The sequence below is a fragment of the Takifugu flavidus genome, chromosome 10 (genome assembly GCF_003711565.1).
Source record: "Takifugu flavidus isolate HTHZ2018 chromosome 10, ASM371156v2, whole genome shotgun sequence".
NCBI lineage: Eukaryota > Metazoa > Chordata > Actinopteri > Tetraodontiformes > Tetraodontidae > Takifugu > Takifugu flavidus.
The window spans coordinates 14,103,281-14,115,650 of record NC_079529.1 but is presented as its reverse complement, the minus strand read 5'-3'; the positions used below and the strand labels follow the sequence as shown (position 1 = coordinate 14,115,650).

Here is a 12,370-nt window from a genome sequence, read left to right as displayed (position 1 = left end):
TCATAAGTGCAGTAGCTTCCAATTGCAGCAATAACGTTTTAAAAACGTGCTTATTGGAAAACATATTTGGACGCAATAAATACCAAAGTTGATATGCTTCTTAAGTTTTACTAAATGTGACTGATAAGCTTCGAAACATATTTTTATACCCACAAATAAACAAAAAACGAATATCTATCTCAAACAAAATACATGTGCATTCAGTATTAATGTGGAGTTTAATTATTAATTCAGAATTTTGCTAAAATGTTCACATATTTATTTTCTCAATTTCTTTTAATCTTTTATTTTTTCTGTAGCGTTCTACATTTATCGTATGAGACCTGATACTTGCTGAAGAAACCTTACGTTTGTTTAGATTTCGAATTTTCAGACAGAATCGATTGATGCCCACTTCGATTGATGTAGGCTTCAATCGATTGGTCGACGTTAGCGTCGCTCTTTTGATGACGTTCTTCCGGTTTTGCCTTGTCAACACGTGTGCGTTACACAGTGTAGCACCGACGGGGAAACCACACAAATACACTGGTTTTCCGACCCTTTTTTGGGGGACATTCTTATTGTTTCGGTTGAAAGCTTCGCCGACTACATTGTCAAAATGGTGAAGCCTCAGTTTAAGGGGAAAAGCTCCATAAACCCCTCGTCTTCGAGCAGCAACCCTGGTGAGCTAAAACCTTATTAGCCTTAGCATTTATTTACAACTAATGTTGCTTGTGCTATTAAAGTAGTATACAATGACTGTTTATTTTGGCTGAAATTGTGTGTCTAGCGTGAAAATGTGTCTAGCGAAACTTCAAATGTCGAGTGGGATAAACTGAAACTACCTAAAGGGGTCATATTGTGGCATAATAAATTCTGTACTTGACATTCAGGTTACCACTTTAGGGAAAAGCCTATCTTTCATCAGGTCTTACTAACTAAACCACATATATTTATTACAATATTAGTTTTATGTTTATGTATGTGTTTATGTTTTGTTATTTATGTTAAGTTTATGTGTTGTTATTCCACAGATCGAGTAAAAGGTGCTGGTGGGACTAACATGAGGGACCGAGCCACCATCAAACGTCTAAATATGTACAGACAAAAACAGAGATGGTAACCAACTTTTTATATGCATCAAATCTCTTAATTGACAAGGAAATAGCAAGCAGCATTTTGTCATAACATCGTTCTCCTGTTGTCAGCAACAAAAATGGAAAAGTCATCAAGCCATTACAATACCAGTCAACGGTGGCTCCGGGGACTGTCGCCAGAGTTGAACCAAATATCAAGTGGTTTAGTAAGTGTTCCTTCTTCCTTCTCTAGAGGAATATTGTGAATGTAAACATGATACTAAAAATACTAGCTTTGCAAACAAGTTGAGAAAATTATAGGTTGCGTAGAACACTTTTTCTCACTTAGCTAAAATTACAAGAACTTTGCAGTGTGCATTATAATTTATGGGATTCATATGATTTGACACTGGATAACATCAATATAATTTGGGTTTACTTTCTGACTGTACCTTCCCTGGGTGTTTATTACATAATATACATTAAACACAGATTTCAGCAATGGAAATATTTAGAGGCAATACATCATCGAGCATTACATTCACGTGCCAGACATTTTCATTTTGAATAAATGTTATCACCTACACGAAACCAAACCTTTTGAATCAAATTTTGACTTTACATCCTTTGCATTGTAGCAAATACCCGTGTGATCAAGCAGTCATCCCTACAGAAATTCCAAGAGGAAATGGAAGCCGTACAAAAGGATCCATATCGTGTGGTGATGAAGCAAACTAAAGTTCCCATGTCCCTGTTGCACGACAGAGTCAGAGCACATGTAAGTTTGAGGTGAAGTGCAGTGAAAAGTATTGGTACTTGTTATTTTTACCTGTGTTTCTCAAAGAAAAGTCTCCCTGTAGATAATATGAGCTGTTTGTTTTTTATTTCTTATACAGATACATAAAACCACTGAGATTTTCCACCAATTTATTTTGCAGAATATTGTACCTCTGTTTTGCCTCTAACCAATTGAGATTTTATGAAGTGTAGCAGAACATGGAACTATTTCCCAATCAATTCTCAGTTGGCTCTCCGTGGCCCTTTGCGTGTTGGCGTTGGACTTGGCATAAGAGGGTTGCACTATTGTACCTCCTTAATATGTCAACATTGTGAAAGTGCCTGATCTTGAAAGTTTTTCAAAAAAGTTGCTTTCAAAGTTGTGATTCTTTGAGGGTTTATTTTTTATAATGATGTAAAGCAAAGTTTTGTTTTTTTATTTCATTTTTTCTGCCTTTGGGACGTGGGTTTAACAGGGTTATACAAGGAACAGCGCTTCAGAGCGCTCAGTTATGTAAGTTTTCATTGTTATTTGTAGCCAGGTTTATTTTCCTCTTGTATCCTTACTTTGACTTGTTAAGCTTTTAAGAATTGAATTTGTGTTCCAGTTCACAGCTTTCATGTAACGTTACATTTTATTGTGCAATTTTTGGGAGTGGTTTCAGTTGCAGTTTCCTGGAGAGTCTTAAAGCTCTAGGGAGGAACCGAATCACACGCGTGATGTGAATTTATGGAAATAAAGAGAAAATTACCTGTGTGTGATTCATATTAAGTGATTGTGCTAAGATGGAGACAACAAAATGATGTAATAGACAATTTTGATGGCAATCCTTTTTTTTTCCTTGTACCGTTTGTCCCATTGACAGAATTCCAAGGTCCACATTCTTGACACAGAAGGTTTTGAGACCACATTTGGGCCTAAAGCTCAAAGGAAGCGACCCAGTCTCACAGTGGGGGATATGAAGGACCTTTTAGAGCAGGCTGAGGCCTCAGCGCAGAACTACGATGCAGACAAGGACAAAGACCTGGTCACTGAAGACAGTGGAGTCAGGTGAGACTTGGATAATCTGAAGTATACTATTGTTATTCCAGCCTGTCCTTCTCAACAACACAAGGCTTGTTTGTTGGCTGACATGGCAGCCATCGCTTCTCTTAATTCAAAATGTTCCCAACAGGGAAGAGGTTCGTGAGGAAATTTTCAAAAAGGGTCAGTCCAAGAGGATCTGGGGGGAACTTTACAAGGTATTGTTGCTATTAACTCAATTGTAGCGGGTTAGACTTAAGTGTTGTATGATCATTCTGCAAGTGATTTTCTTCCAATAGGTAATTGATTCATCTGATGTCATCATCCAAGTGCTGGATGCCCGTGATCCAATGGGAACACGCTCCAAGAGCATCGAGACCTATCTGAAAAAGGAAAAACCTTGGAAACATTTGATCTTTGTTCTAAACAAGTGTGACCTCATCCCTACTTGGGTTACTGTGAGTAATCTATATGCTGATTTATTTATTTTTTTCCCCTTCCTTTCTTCTTATTTTGACAGCATGCATGTTCACGCATCTAATTTAGTACAGGAGTGTGTAATCCACTCTTTCTGTGTTGATTTGGGGTCAGAAACGTTGGGTAGCGGTGTTGTCCCCAGAGTATCCCACTCTCGCCTTCCATGCCAGCCTGACCAACTCCTTTGGTAAGGGCTCCCTCATACAGCTGCTCAGGCAATTTGGCAAGGTAAGCATGAACTTTTCTGTCCTCCTCACATCTTGAAATGACAGATATTACATAAAAAAGATTAATCGAAGCACCAGATTTATTCACTTAAAGGAAAAGGAAAGTATTTATTCGTAACCATGTGCATGTAACTATGCGAGATTCTGGCCGGGTTGATGTTAACAATAAGATTAACATTGACTTTAGGGTTAACAAACCAGCAACGAAACAAGCCGGGTTATCAATACAGATGGGAAAGACACCAAAGGAAAAGTGCGAAAATGTCACGACAGATGCAAGATTGTGTGATTGATTAAGGTGTTATTTTTATGTTAATGTTATGTTATTTTTATAGCTGTTATGTTAATGTTATTTTTATAGCTGGTGTTCCTTAAAGTAAATGACCTTTCTGGTATTCTGCAGTGCAGAACTTCAGTGATGTAATGTCTCCTGTTTAATTATGCCTTGTACAGACAACCAGGTGAAGCCGTTTAAGAACTATATTGATGATTATTTTGTCCACCACAGCTCCACACGGACAAGAAACAGATCAGCGTGGGTTTCATTGGCTACCCTAACGTAGGAAAGAGCTCAATCATCAACACTCTGCGGTCCAAGAAGGTCTGCAATGTTGCGCCCATTGCTGGAGAAACAAAGGTAAAGTCCTTGATGGTATTATTACATCATATACAATAAATCCTGAAACTTAAAGGCATCCAAAACTATTTACAGAGCCCAAATAAATTGTGTGCAGCGTATTTCTTTAAAAGGATTAATATAAATGCAACTATTGAGCAAAACAGAGAACCATAAAATACTCAATAAGTTTAAATGACACTTTGATAAACAAATTATTACCTTAATACGCCCGCAACTGGACAGCTGAAGAACATATAAACTAGCAGATTTAAACTACACAACGTGTGTGTGCATGCTCCACAACCCCCATGCTGGCTTACAACCCCTTATGGCTGGTGATAGCATTCTCTGCCTATCCTCTACCTGTCCTCCCCCCTTCTCCTCTCTCTACCCAGCAGGAGGGTCCCCCTACATGAGCCTGGTCCTGCTCAAGGTTTCTTCCTGTTAAAGGGGAGTTTTTCCTTTGCCCCTGTTTCTTGTTGGGGGTCAGGCCCTGGGATTCTGGAAAGCGCCTAGAAACAATTTGGATTGTAACAGACGCTATATAAATAAAGATTACACATAAACATTACCACCTAGTGTTGGGACATCCTCCCATCGGTTATCCGATTTTCTCCGTTACATGTAAACTGAGAAAAGGAATTTGGGCGAGATGCCAAATTCCAATTCTGGGCGGAGGTCGTTGAAGTAAACGTACTGACTGATGAGGTGATTTGAGTTTTAAAAATACTTGTTCCTCTTCTTGTTGAAGTGTTGGTCATTGGGACCAGCCGCAGACGGGGTCGGCCATGTGTTCTTTCATATCTGACTGGGAATCAAATTGTTGTGAGGGTGAAAATAGAAAAGAAACTTTCATTTCCTCTCTCTGGGGCCATTTATCCGGTTTGGAATCCAGCATGGGGTCTGAAAACCTGTCCAAAGTAGGGTCAAGGGGGAAATAAAATATCTTTCCTATTTTGTGCTTGCCAAAGCTGTGAACTTGAAATACAAGCGTGAGGGATTTTTTTTTTCTCTTTTACTTTCGCACACCTATCAAGTGAATCAGATGGGCCCTCTGCCGGCACCGCTCTATTTCTGATCTTGTCTTTGATTCTCCTCACATGGTCATGGTCCCTCCGACCGATGAATCGAAAACAAAGGGATTTTGTTTGTGGTGGGACGAGAAAAGCAATTAAGCCGCCTTATCGGAGGTCTTGGCAACAGTCGGAGCATTCTTAAGTTTGCTCTGCTAGAGTATTTTATTATGCTTCCGTGCCGTCAACAGCTGCAGCAGGAGGCATTAGTTTGTCTGGTTCTCCGTCTGTTCTCTTCGCATGAACGCAATATCTGAGGATGGAATTTCATTACCCCTGCCACAGATATCCATTTAGAAAAACATTCTGCATGTTCTGACCTTTTTGATAGGCCAGAGAATGCAGAGATGTTTTATGGTATGTAAGCTATAAACACAAATGCAGATCGGATGTGTCCTAACCCTTTTAATGAACCGGACGTTTTTAGGTGTGGCAGTACATCACGTTGATGAGGCGCATCTTCCTCATCGACTGTCCAGGTGTTGTCTACCCGTCAGAGGACAGCGAATCAGATATTGTCCTCAAAGGAGTGGTAAGTCTCTTCGGTAGATGCCTCACACACACTTCAAGCAGTATATTTTCACATGACATTGTGAACAATACAAAAAGCTGACTAATCATCAGTGGCCCTCTGCCAGTTTTTGCTGAATATCATGGTGACTATAAGACCATAATCTAGCTGAAAATAACACTGAGTAATGAATGGGAAGGCAGGTATCAATGACAACATTCAAGAATGATTTAATGGCAAAAAACTGGGATAATGTATATAATAGAAAAAATATAAAAGGGTTTTTAGAATGAATGCAAAAACAAAAATACACAAAGAATTAAGGAGACGGAAGCAAAGGAGACAGAAAATAATTATTTAAAAAATACAAAATCAAGTTAAGTAACATTAGGGCAGATAGAAACAAATATTAGCAATAAAACACTGTAATAAAAAAGGACTCTAAATCATTAAGTCAACCTAAGTAATTTATTATCAATCACACTGAAAGATGTGATTTGAATGACACAGTGAACTGTTTTGGAAAGTTCTTGGTCAGTGTTGGACCAGATCTTGCAGAACAAATCCCTGATCCAGTGATAGACGAGGAGCAGCCTGCTGGTTTAAAGGACCAAAGTGTGAATTCAGTGCTGTGGATGAGAGCGATTTTAAATACTGTTGCTAAATGTACAAATAAAACATCTGCTGACTGGGGTGAGAATAATGACCCGCGAAAAGAGTGATTGAGGGGGTTTTAAAAGCACTGACTTACATCTGTAATCTATCATTGGTACTTTTCCAAACAAATCATACCTCTGTCCAAATCTGGGAGTGAACACCGACGCGTTACCAGTGGCAGCCCCCAGAGGTCAGTGTTGGCCCCTTTACACTTTATACTGTGTATTGATGACGTTTGTAAGGATTCAAAAGTATTAGGATGGTTTTTATTTGCTGATAATACAATTAATTTTTCGTGGCAGTGACTTACAAATTCTTAAAAGCGATTAATGATTAATTGAATAAATGAAATGAAAGGTTGGACAGAAAAAATACTATGAAACCTGAGCCAAAAAAAACAATAATAAAACTAACATGTACAAGTATAAATTCAGCTGGATTGTATTGAAAGAATGAAACATGCACAAACCAAAATTTCAAGATGAATCCGTGTTAAACAAAGCAAAACAGGCCCTAGATCCTAAATGACACTGCTTACTATATTGTTCATTACTTTGACCATATCTCATTGACGATGCAGGAGTCTGGGGCTTAATAATTACAGTATTAAGTAAGTTTTGGGGTTTTTCCTGCTGCAATGCAGTGGAACAATAACATGTGTCCGCCAACATTGGGTCCAGGCTTCAATACCTGCAGATTGAGTCACAGGAATAGATTGATTACCTTCATTCTGTCTTTTTTATTTCAAGTACAACTTAAGTTTCTTTTTTCAGACAGGTGGAGAATAACAAATTTCTTACCCGCTGACAAGTTCTGAAAAGGCCAAAGCTTGTCAGCAGGAAAGACCAACATCTTTATTACACTGCACCTGTCTGAAAAAAGAAACTCCACGTCGAGCAGAAATGAATCAGCTGCAATGAATCAATTGTTTAAACAAAGATCATTGGCTTTGAGAGGTTTTGTCCATCCAGAAAAACATGCTTAACTGAAGGTGTGTGTGATAGAAGGACAGACAGAAATGAGACAGACAGAAGTGTTGGTCGGGTTGTTTTTCATAAGCTGCAGCCTCAGCCAGCAATTCGTCCGTGGCGGCTTACGCTAGAACAGATTAGCGTAGCATTTAACGTTTATCTTATACTGTATATCGAAAGGGAAGTCCTTTTCCACTGTGTAAATGCAACGATGTAATTTCCATGGTGTCACTTTTCTCCCTTGTTTACTTTCCTCATCAAGGTTCAAGTTGAGAAGATCAAAAACCCAGAGGAGCACATTGGCCCTGTACTGGAGCGCGCAAAGCCAGAATACATTCAGAAGACTTACCGCATCCCCACCTGGGACTCCCCTGAAGATTTTCTGGAGAAACTAGCATTTCGGACTGGGAAGCTTCTGAAGGTTTGTATGTCTCTTCGTCTTTTGGATGCTTACTTGGATGTCCTCTACTACATACTCATACAATAGTCAGACTGTGTGTGGACATCACGTCACCACAAATGAAAGGATCTCCGGAGATATGGGATTTGATATAGAAGAAGAACCATTTATTTTATTTAACATATAGGTCAACATATGTTTACAGGGTGGTGAACCAGATCTCAGTACAGTGTCAAAAATGGTGCTGAATGACTGGCAGAGAGGAAGAATCCCTTTCTTTGTCAAACCGCCTGGACCTGAAGGGGATCAAGAGGTTTGTGAAGGTTGCGTTAGCTTTTTTTTGTTGTTTTTTTTAAACAGATACATGTATCTAAAGTCCTACTTATCAATTCCAGGATAAGGAGCCACTTGCAGCTGAAGAGCCTTCACATTTAATTGTGAATGTGCCAGAGGAACATCCAGATTCCAACTTGGATGAACAAGAGGAGCAGAAAATGAGGCAAAAGGAGCAAGTCCAGAAAATTCTGGCGAACGTACGACAGAATTTTGGCAAAATCTACGTGGCACCCGAATTTAATGAGGAAGACTTGGTTCCTGTCGAGATGCCTGACCTGGATATGGCTGACATCTCTGGCTCTGATGGCGAGGCCGTCGACGAAGGAGACGACGATGGCGAGAAAGACGATATCGCTGCTGAACCAGCTGCGGAAGAAACCCAGGAGTCTAAATCTGGAGGAACCAAAGCCAACAAGGCAAAGAGTTCACGTGAGGTGATCCGTGAACTAGACGGCAAGATCTTTAAATACAAGCAGTTCCTGGAGCAGGCCAAATCCAAACGCTTCTCTGCGATCAGGTTTGGCTTTTTCAATGAAACATCTTTCTTTTTATTGTTGTATTGGCTGTGATGCTGAGACATCGAAATATTCTTCACTTTAAAATGTCTCAAAACTGTTTCATCTTTTCGCTGTCTTCTCTTCTTTGGACAGAATACCAAAGGCACTTTCTGAGAAAGTGTGCACAGACCTCAAGAAGAAAGAAGTGGCAAAAGCCAAGCAAGCACAGAAAAAAGGTACTGAGTGTGTTTACATGCACACAAGGAGTCCAAATTCCTGTGTTAAAATGCACATGGACGCCGTAGCTCTACTAAAATCAGACCAGAGTAGTCCGAATGTAGCCACATGTAACCCAGAGAGCTCAGTTATGAGTCCACTCGTGCATGTAGACGGTGAGCTGACCTTGTTATCTGTGCATGCGCTAGCGTTCGCTTGTATTTCACTGATCTGGAAGCAGAAGTTTTACAAACAGCAACCAATAGCAACCGAGCATGGCCAAGTCTTACTGGAACCATGGTGATAGATCTGAAAGAACTTTACGTTTATGGTTCACACATAACCCGACATGAGGATTTTTTGTGTCCTCCTCGGTATCCTCGTAGCTGTCCTCCACGATGCCCGTTGCCATGTGTATTTACCACGCGCACAGTGCTCATGCTCACAGACACCTCGTTCGTTGGGAGTCGTCAGGTCACCGTGCTGTTCGCACTACGTGATTCTGTCATTTGACCTGGAGTCTTGAGCTCCTTGGTGTGGTCACACGAGAGTTTGCAACGAGTGTTTACACAACACCCCTCTCAGCCGTGACCTCATGCTCTGCTTGGTCTCCAAACAACGTTTTGTAGCTGACGGCTGTCAATGCAAATATGAAGGCAGAGCCTTCCAGGTCATTTGAGCATTACTATGTACTAAAAACAAAGCAAGAATGAAGAAAAGACTACGATCCTGTTCTAGTTGACTCTGCTGCTGCTCTGATCACTTCCACTTTTTGCGTAAACCCCCACATCTGCTCTCTTTGGCTATAGTGTTTTTTACATCATTGCGGCCTGGATTTTAAGCGCGCTAGATATCCAGGTTTCAGTCGCCGGCGGTCCAACCGGCGTCTTCAAGGTGTTGACACTTAACGACCCAGTTGTCACCGCGCGTACAACTGGAGAAGGAGAGCAAAAACCTGTCGGTGACCTTATGACTGGGCTAAAATCGCGTAGTGTGGACAGTGCTTTATCGATCTTTATCTATCGCTGCTGTTAGCTGTGGCTGCAACCTCGCTGGCTAACTTCTTTAGGGGTTGTTATTGTGTTTGTCATAGCTGTATTTAGTGATACATGGTATGACTGACCGTGTACTCCAAAAGCCAACCTGGTATTACAATCCTTTGTCCTAATCTATGTTGAAATCTAGCCGCAAACAGTAAGAACAGGAAAGAAGAAGAAGAGGAGGATGAGGAGTCCACGCAGAGGCGCATGACATCTAAACAGGTATGTGTCTTTTTGTTCTTTCTGACATCAAACAGATCTCTCTGGGCAGATTTAATATTCCCTTAGATCAACAGGATAAAGATTAATGGTTTGCGTTTCTCCTTTCCTGAGGTTTTTACGTTTTCTCTTTATTTTGCTCCGCAGAAAAGAGCCAAGGATCGTGCTCAGAGGGGAAAGAAAGTCGGGGTCCGATATTACGAAACACACAACGTCAAAAATAAAAACAAGAACAGAAAGATTCCCACATCAGCCACAGTCAGTCGGAAGACAAAGCATTCAAAGCACTAAGATAGATTGAAATATTCTTTATTAAAAATTTTCAAAACCAATTTGTAAAAAGTTTTGTTTTTACACTTTTTGTAATTTAACTTGAGCCGTATCCTGGGTGAAGTTACTCCTTTAGTGCAAGGATTGCTTTTATTTGGTCCTGAATGAGAAGACAAGCGTTATCAAACAGGCAACCCAGTTATCAATGATATAAATTTTAAACAGCTACTTCATTGACCTAAAAGGAAACTGCACCTTGAGCTGCTGGATGGTTCTCTTCAAGGCCTGAATCTCGTCATTGTGCCTCTTTTCTTCCAGTTGTTGCCTTCCGATCGCTCTCTTTTCAGCTGTGTCATATTTCGCTCTTTTTTCAGCCAGTTGCTTCTTTAGTTCTTCATTCTCCTCCTCCAGATCAGAAATCTAGGTTCGTTGTGAGTAGAAATAAGCTGTTACCGCACAAACATTCTGGAATTAAGTTGTCCTTGGCAAACAGTGCTCTCTGCTGGATATATAGCTGAATAGCTTGTAAATGGCGTCTCAAGAAATGTCAGAAGTTCAACTGATTTGATTCAATAATGCACGTTGTTAAATAATTCAGGTCCTTAACTCTTTTCTCTGTGTCGGCCTTGCCCTGCTCTGCCCGCAGGGTCTCTCTCAAGCCAAAAGCTATACCGCTCTCATAGAGAGTCTTGTGGGCAGCAATATTCATTTGAATTTCATCTCTGATAAGGAAGAGAAGCAGACCCCTCTCAGGACAGTTGATGGTCTCCTGTCTGATCAGCTCGTCTAAATAAAGAAAAAAGCAGGAGTAATGAAATACCAGTGTCTTCTGTCTTTGTTCTTGATTTACTTTCCTAACCAAAGAGGCGTTGATCCTCTGCCACCACCTTACCAAAACACTGGGAATAGAGCTCCCTGCGTATGGGGCAGATCCCCTTCTCTCTTGCGCGTCGTTGCTGTAGCTCTGTGTCCAGCAACTCTCCTAGCTTAATGACATCTTCTCTTGTTGAAGCCGCACTGGACACTTGTTGCATCCATAAGTCATTTCCTTCTGTCCACTGCCTAGAACAGCGTCGTTTGGGTGTGTTAGAAGCCCATGTTAGTTTGGGGGAGACATGTAAGACATACCTGAGTGGAAAAATGGTGTTGAGGATGTGCTGGTGCCTGTCTTTTGTGTGGGCAGACTTCTCTTTTGCGGGTGGTGGAGAAGGAAGAAAGTGAACCTGTAGCGAGCGGGTCTCTATGAAAATAACAGTTTTTGTGTTGACTGCTAATATCACTATCACTCTAATTGAGCATCATGAATAAACTAGCTTTTTATTCTCCATTTTTATAAACAATTAAAGGCCTTGACCCAGGTTTAAGTATCTAATGAATATTGAGAACCTATTTGGCTATGGAAAAATGCAAACTACCTTTCCATATCCATCATTTATAAAATGGAAAGTTTTTATTAATCCTTAAAATATTATTGAACCATTCTGAACACATGTTACATGGTCTTAAGTCCTGGTTTAACAAAAATGCAATTTCACTAGAAAATAAGAATATTACTACATAGTTGAAGATTAAAACCTTGATTCTGGACACTTGAGGATGATCATTTAATGCTATTTTTGCAGGTTTTTGAGTAAACGAAAATGATAAAGTTAAACCTACCTTTAGTGATTTGTTTATGTTTTTGTTTACCAGAACTGGGTCGTTGTATTTTAAGAGAGACTTCGAAGCAGCCGCCATTGTATTTTTTATTAATATAAATTCTAACAAGTTTATGTTAAGACAGCGCAGTCAGCGATGTTTTACGTTGTCCTGGTAACAGTGTTCAACAAGAGTCTACCCGGAGGAAGTCGTTCTGCCGGAACTATGTTTTCGTTCCTAATTTCGAGGCGTCCCGCAGCGGAAACGGAAGTGGACAGTTTAAATGCGCACACAACCAAAATGTTCCAGTAATTAATCGAACTTTCTATATTGTTGTTTTTAATGTAGTTTTGTGTCGGCTGA

At 40.2% G+C, this 12,370-nt stretch overlaps 2 protein-coding genes across 3 annotated transcripts; one reads left to right on the top strand and one right to left on the bottom strand.

Moving 5' to 3' along the window:
- The first annotated feature begins 446 nt into the window (after positions 1 to 446).
- On the top strand, positions 447 to 10,431 carry gnl2 (guanine nucleotide binding protein-like 2 (nucleolar)). Its single transcript, XM_057044993.1, has 16 exons — positions 447 to 662; positions 1,014 to 1,098; positions 1,188 to 1,282; positions 1,694 to 1,833; positions 2,699 to 2,883; positions 3,008 to 3,074; positions 3,156 to 3,314; positions 3,448 to 3,561; positions 4,069 to 4,197; positions 5,680 to 5,784; positions 7,654 to 7,812; positions 7,997 to 8,104; positions 8,187 to 8,644; positions 8,778 to 8,860; positions 10,026 to 10,102; positions 10,247 to 10,431. Exons 1-16 carry the CDS (start codon positions 599 to 601, stop codon positions 10,388 to 10,390), a joined length of 2,172 nt encoding a protein of 723 aa, XP_056900973.1. The 5' UTR covers positions 447 to 598; the 3' UTR covers positions 10,391 to 10,431.
- On the bottom strand, positions 10,393 to 12,167 carry dnali1 (dynein, axonemal, light intermediate chain 1). Of its 2 annotated transcripts, none has more exons than XM_057044995.1 (6): positions 12,029 to 12,167; positions 11,498 to 11,592; positions 11,262 to 11,431; positions 10,977 to 11,155; positions 10,625 to 10,789; positions 10,393 to 10,529 (listed from the first exon to the last, which is right to left on the bottom strand). In XM_057044995.1, the coding sequence occupies exons 1-6, from the start codon at positions 12,104 to 12,106 to the stop codon at positions 10,494 to 10,496; spliced, it is 723 nt and encodes a 240-aa protein (XP_056900975.1). In that variant the 5' UTR covers positions 12,107 to 12,167; the 3' UTR covers positions 10,393 to 10,493. The 2 variants fall into 2 exon arrangements, with proteins under 2 accessions (XP_056900975.1, XP_056900974.1); XM_057044994.1 differs by having other exon boundaries at positions 11,498 to 11,607; positions 12,029 to 12,149.
- Positions 12,168 to 12,370: the final 203 nt, after the last annotated feature.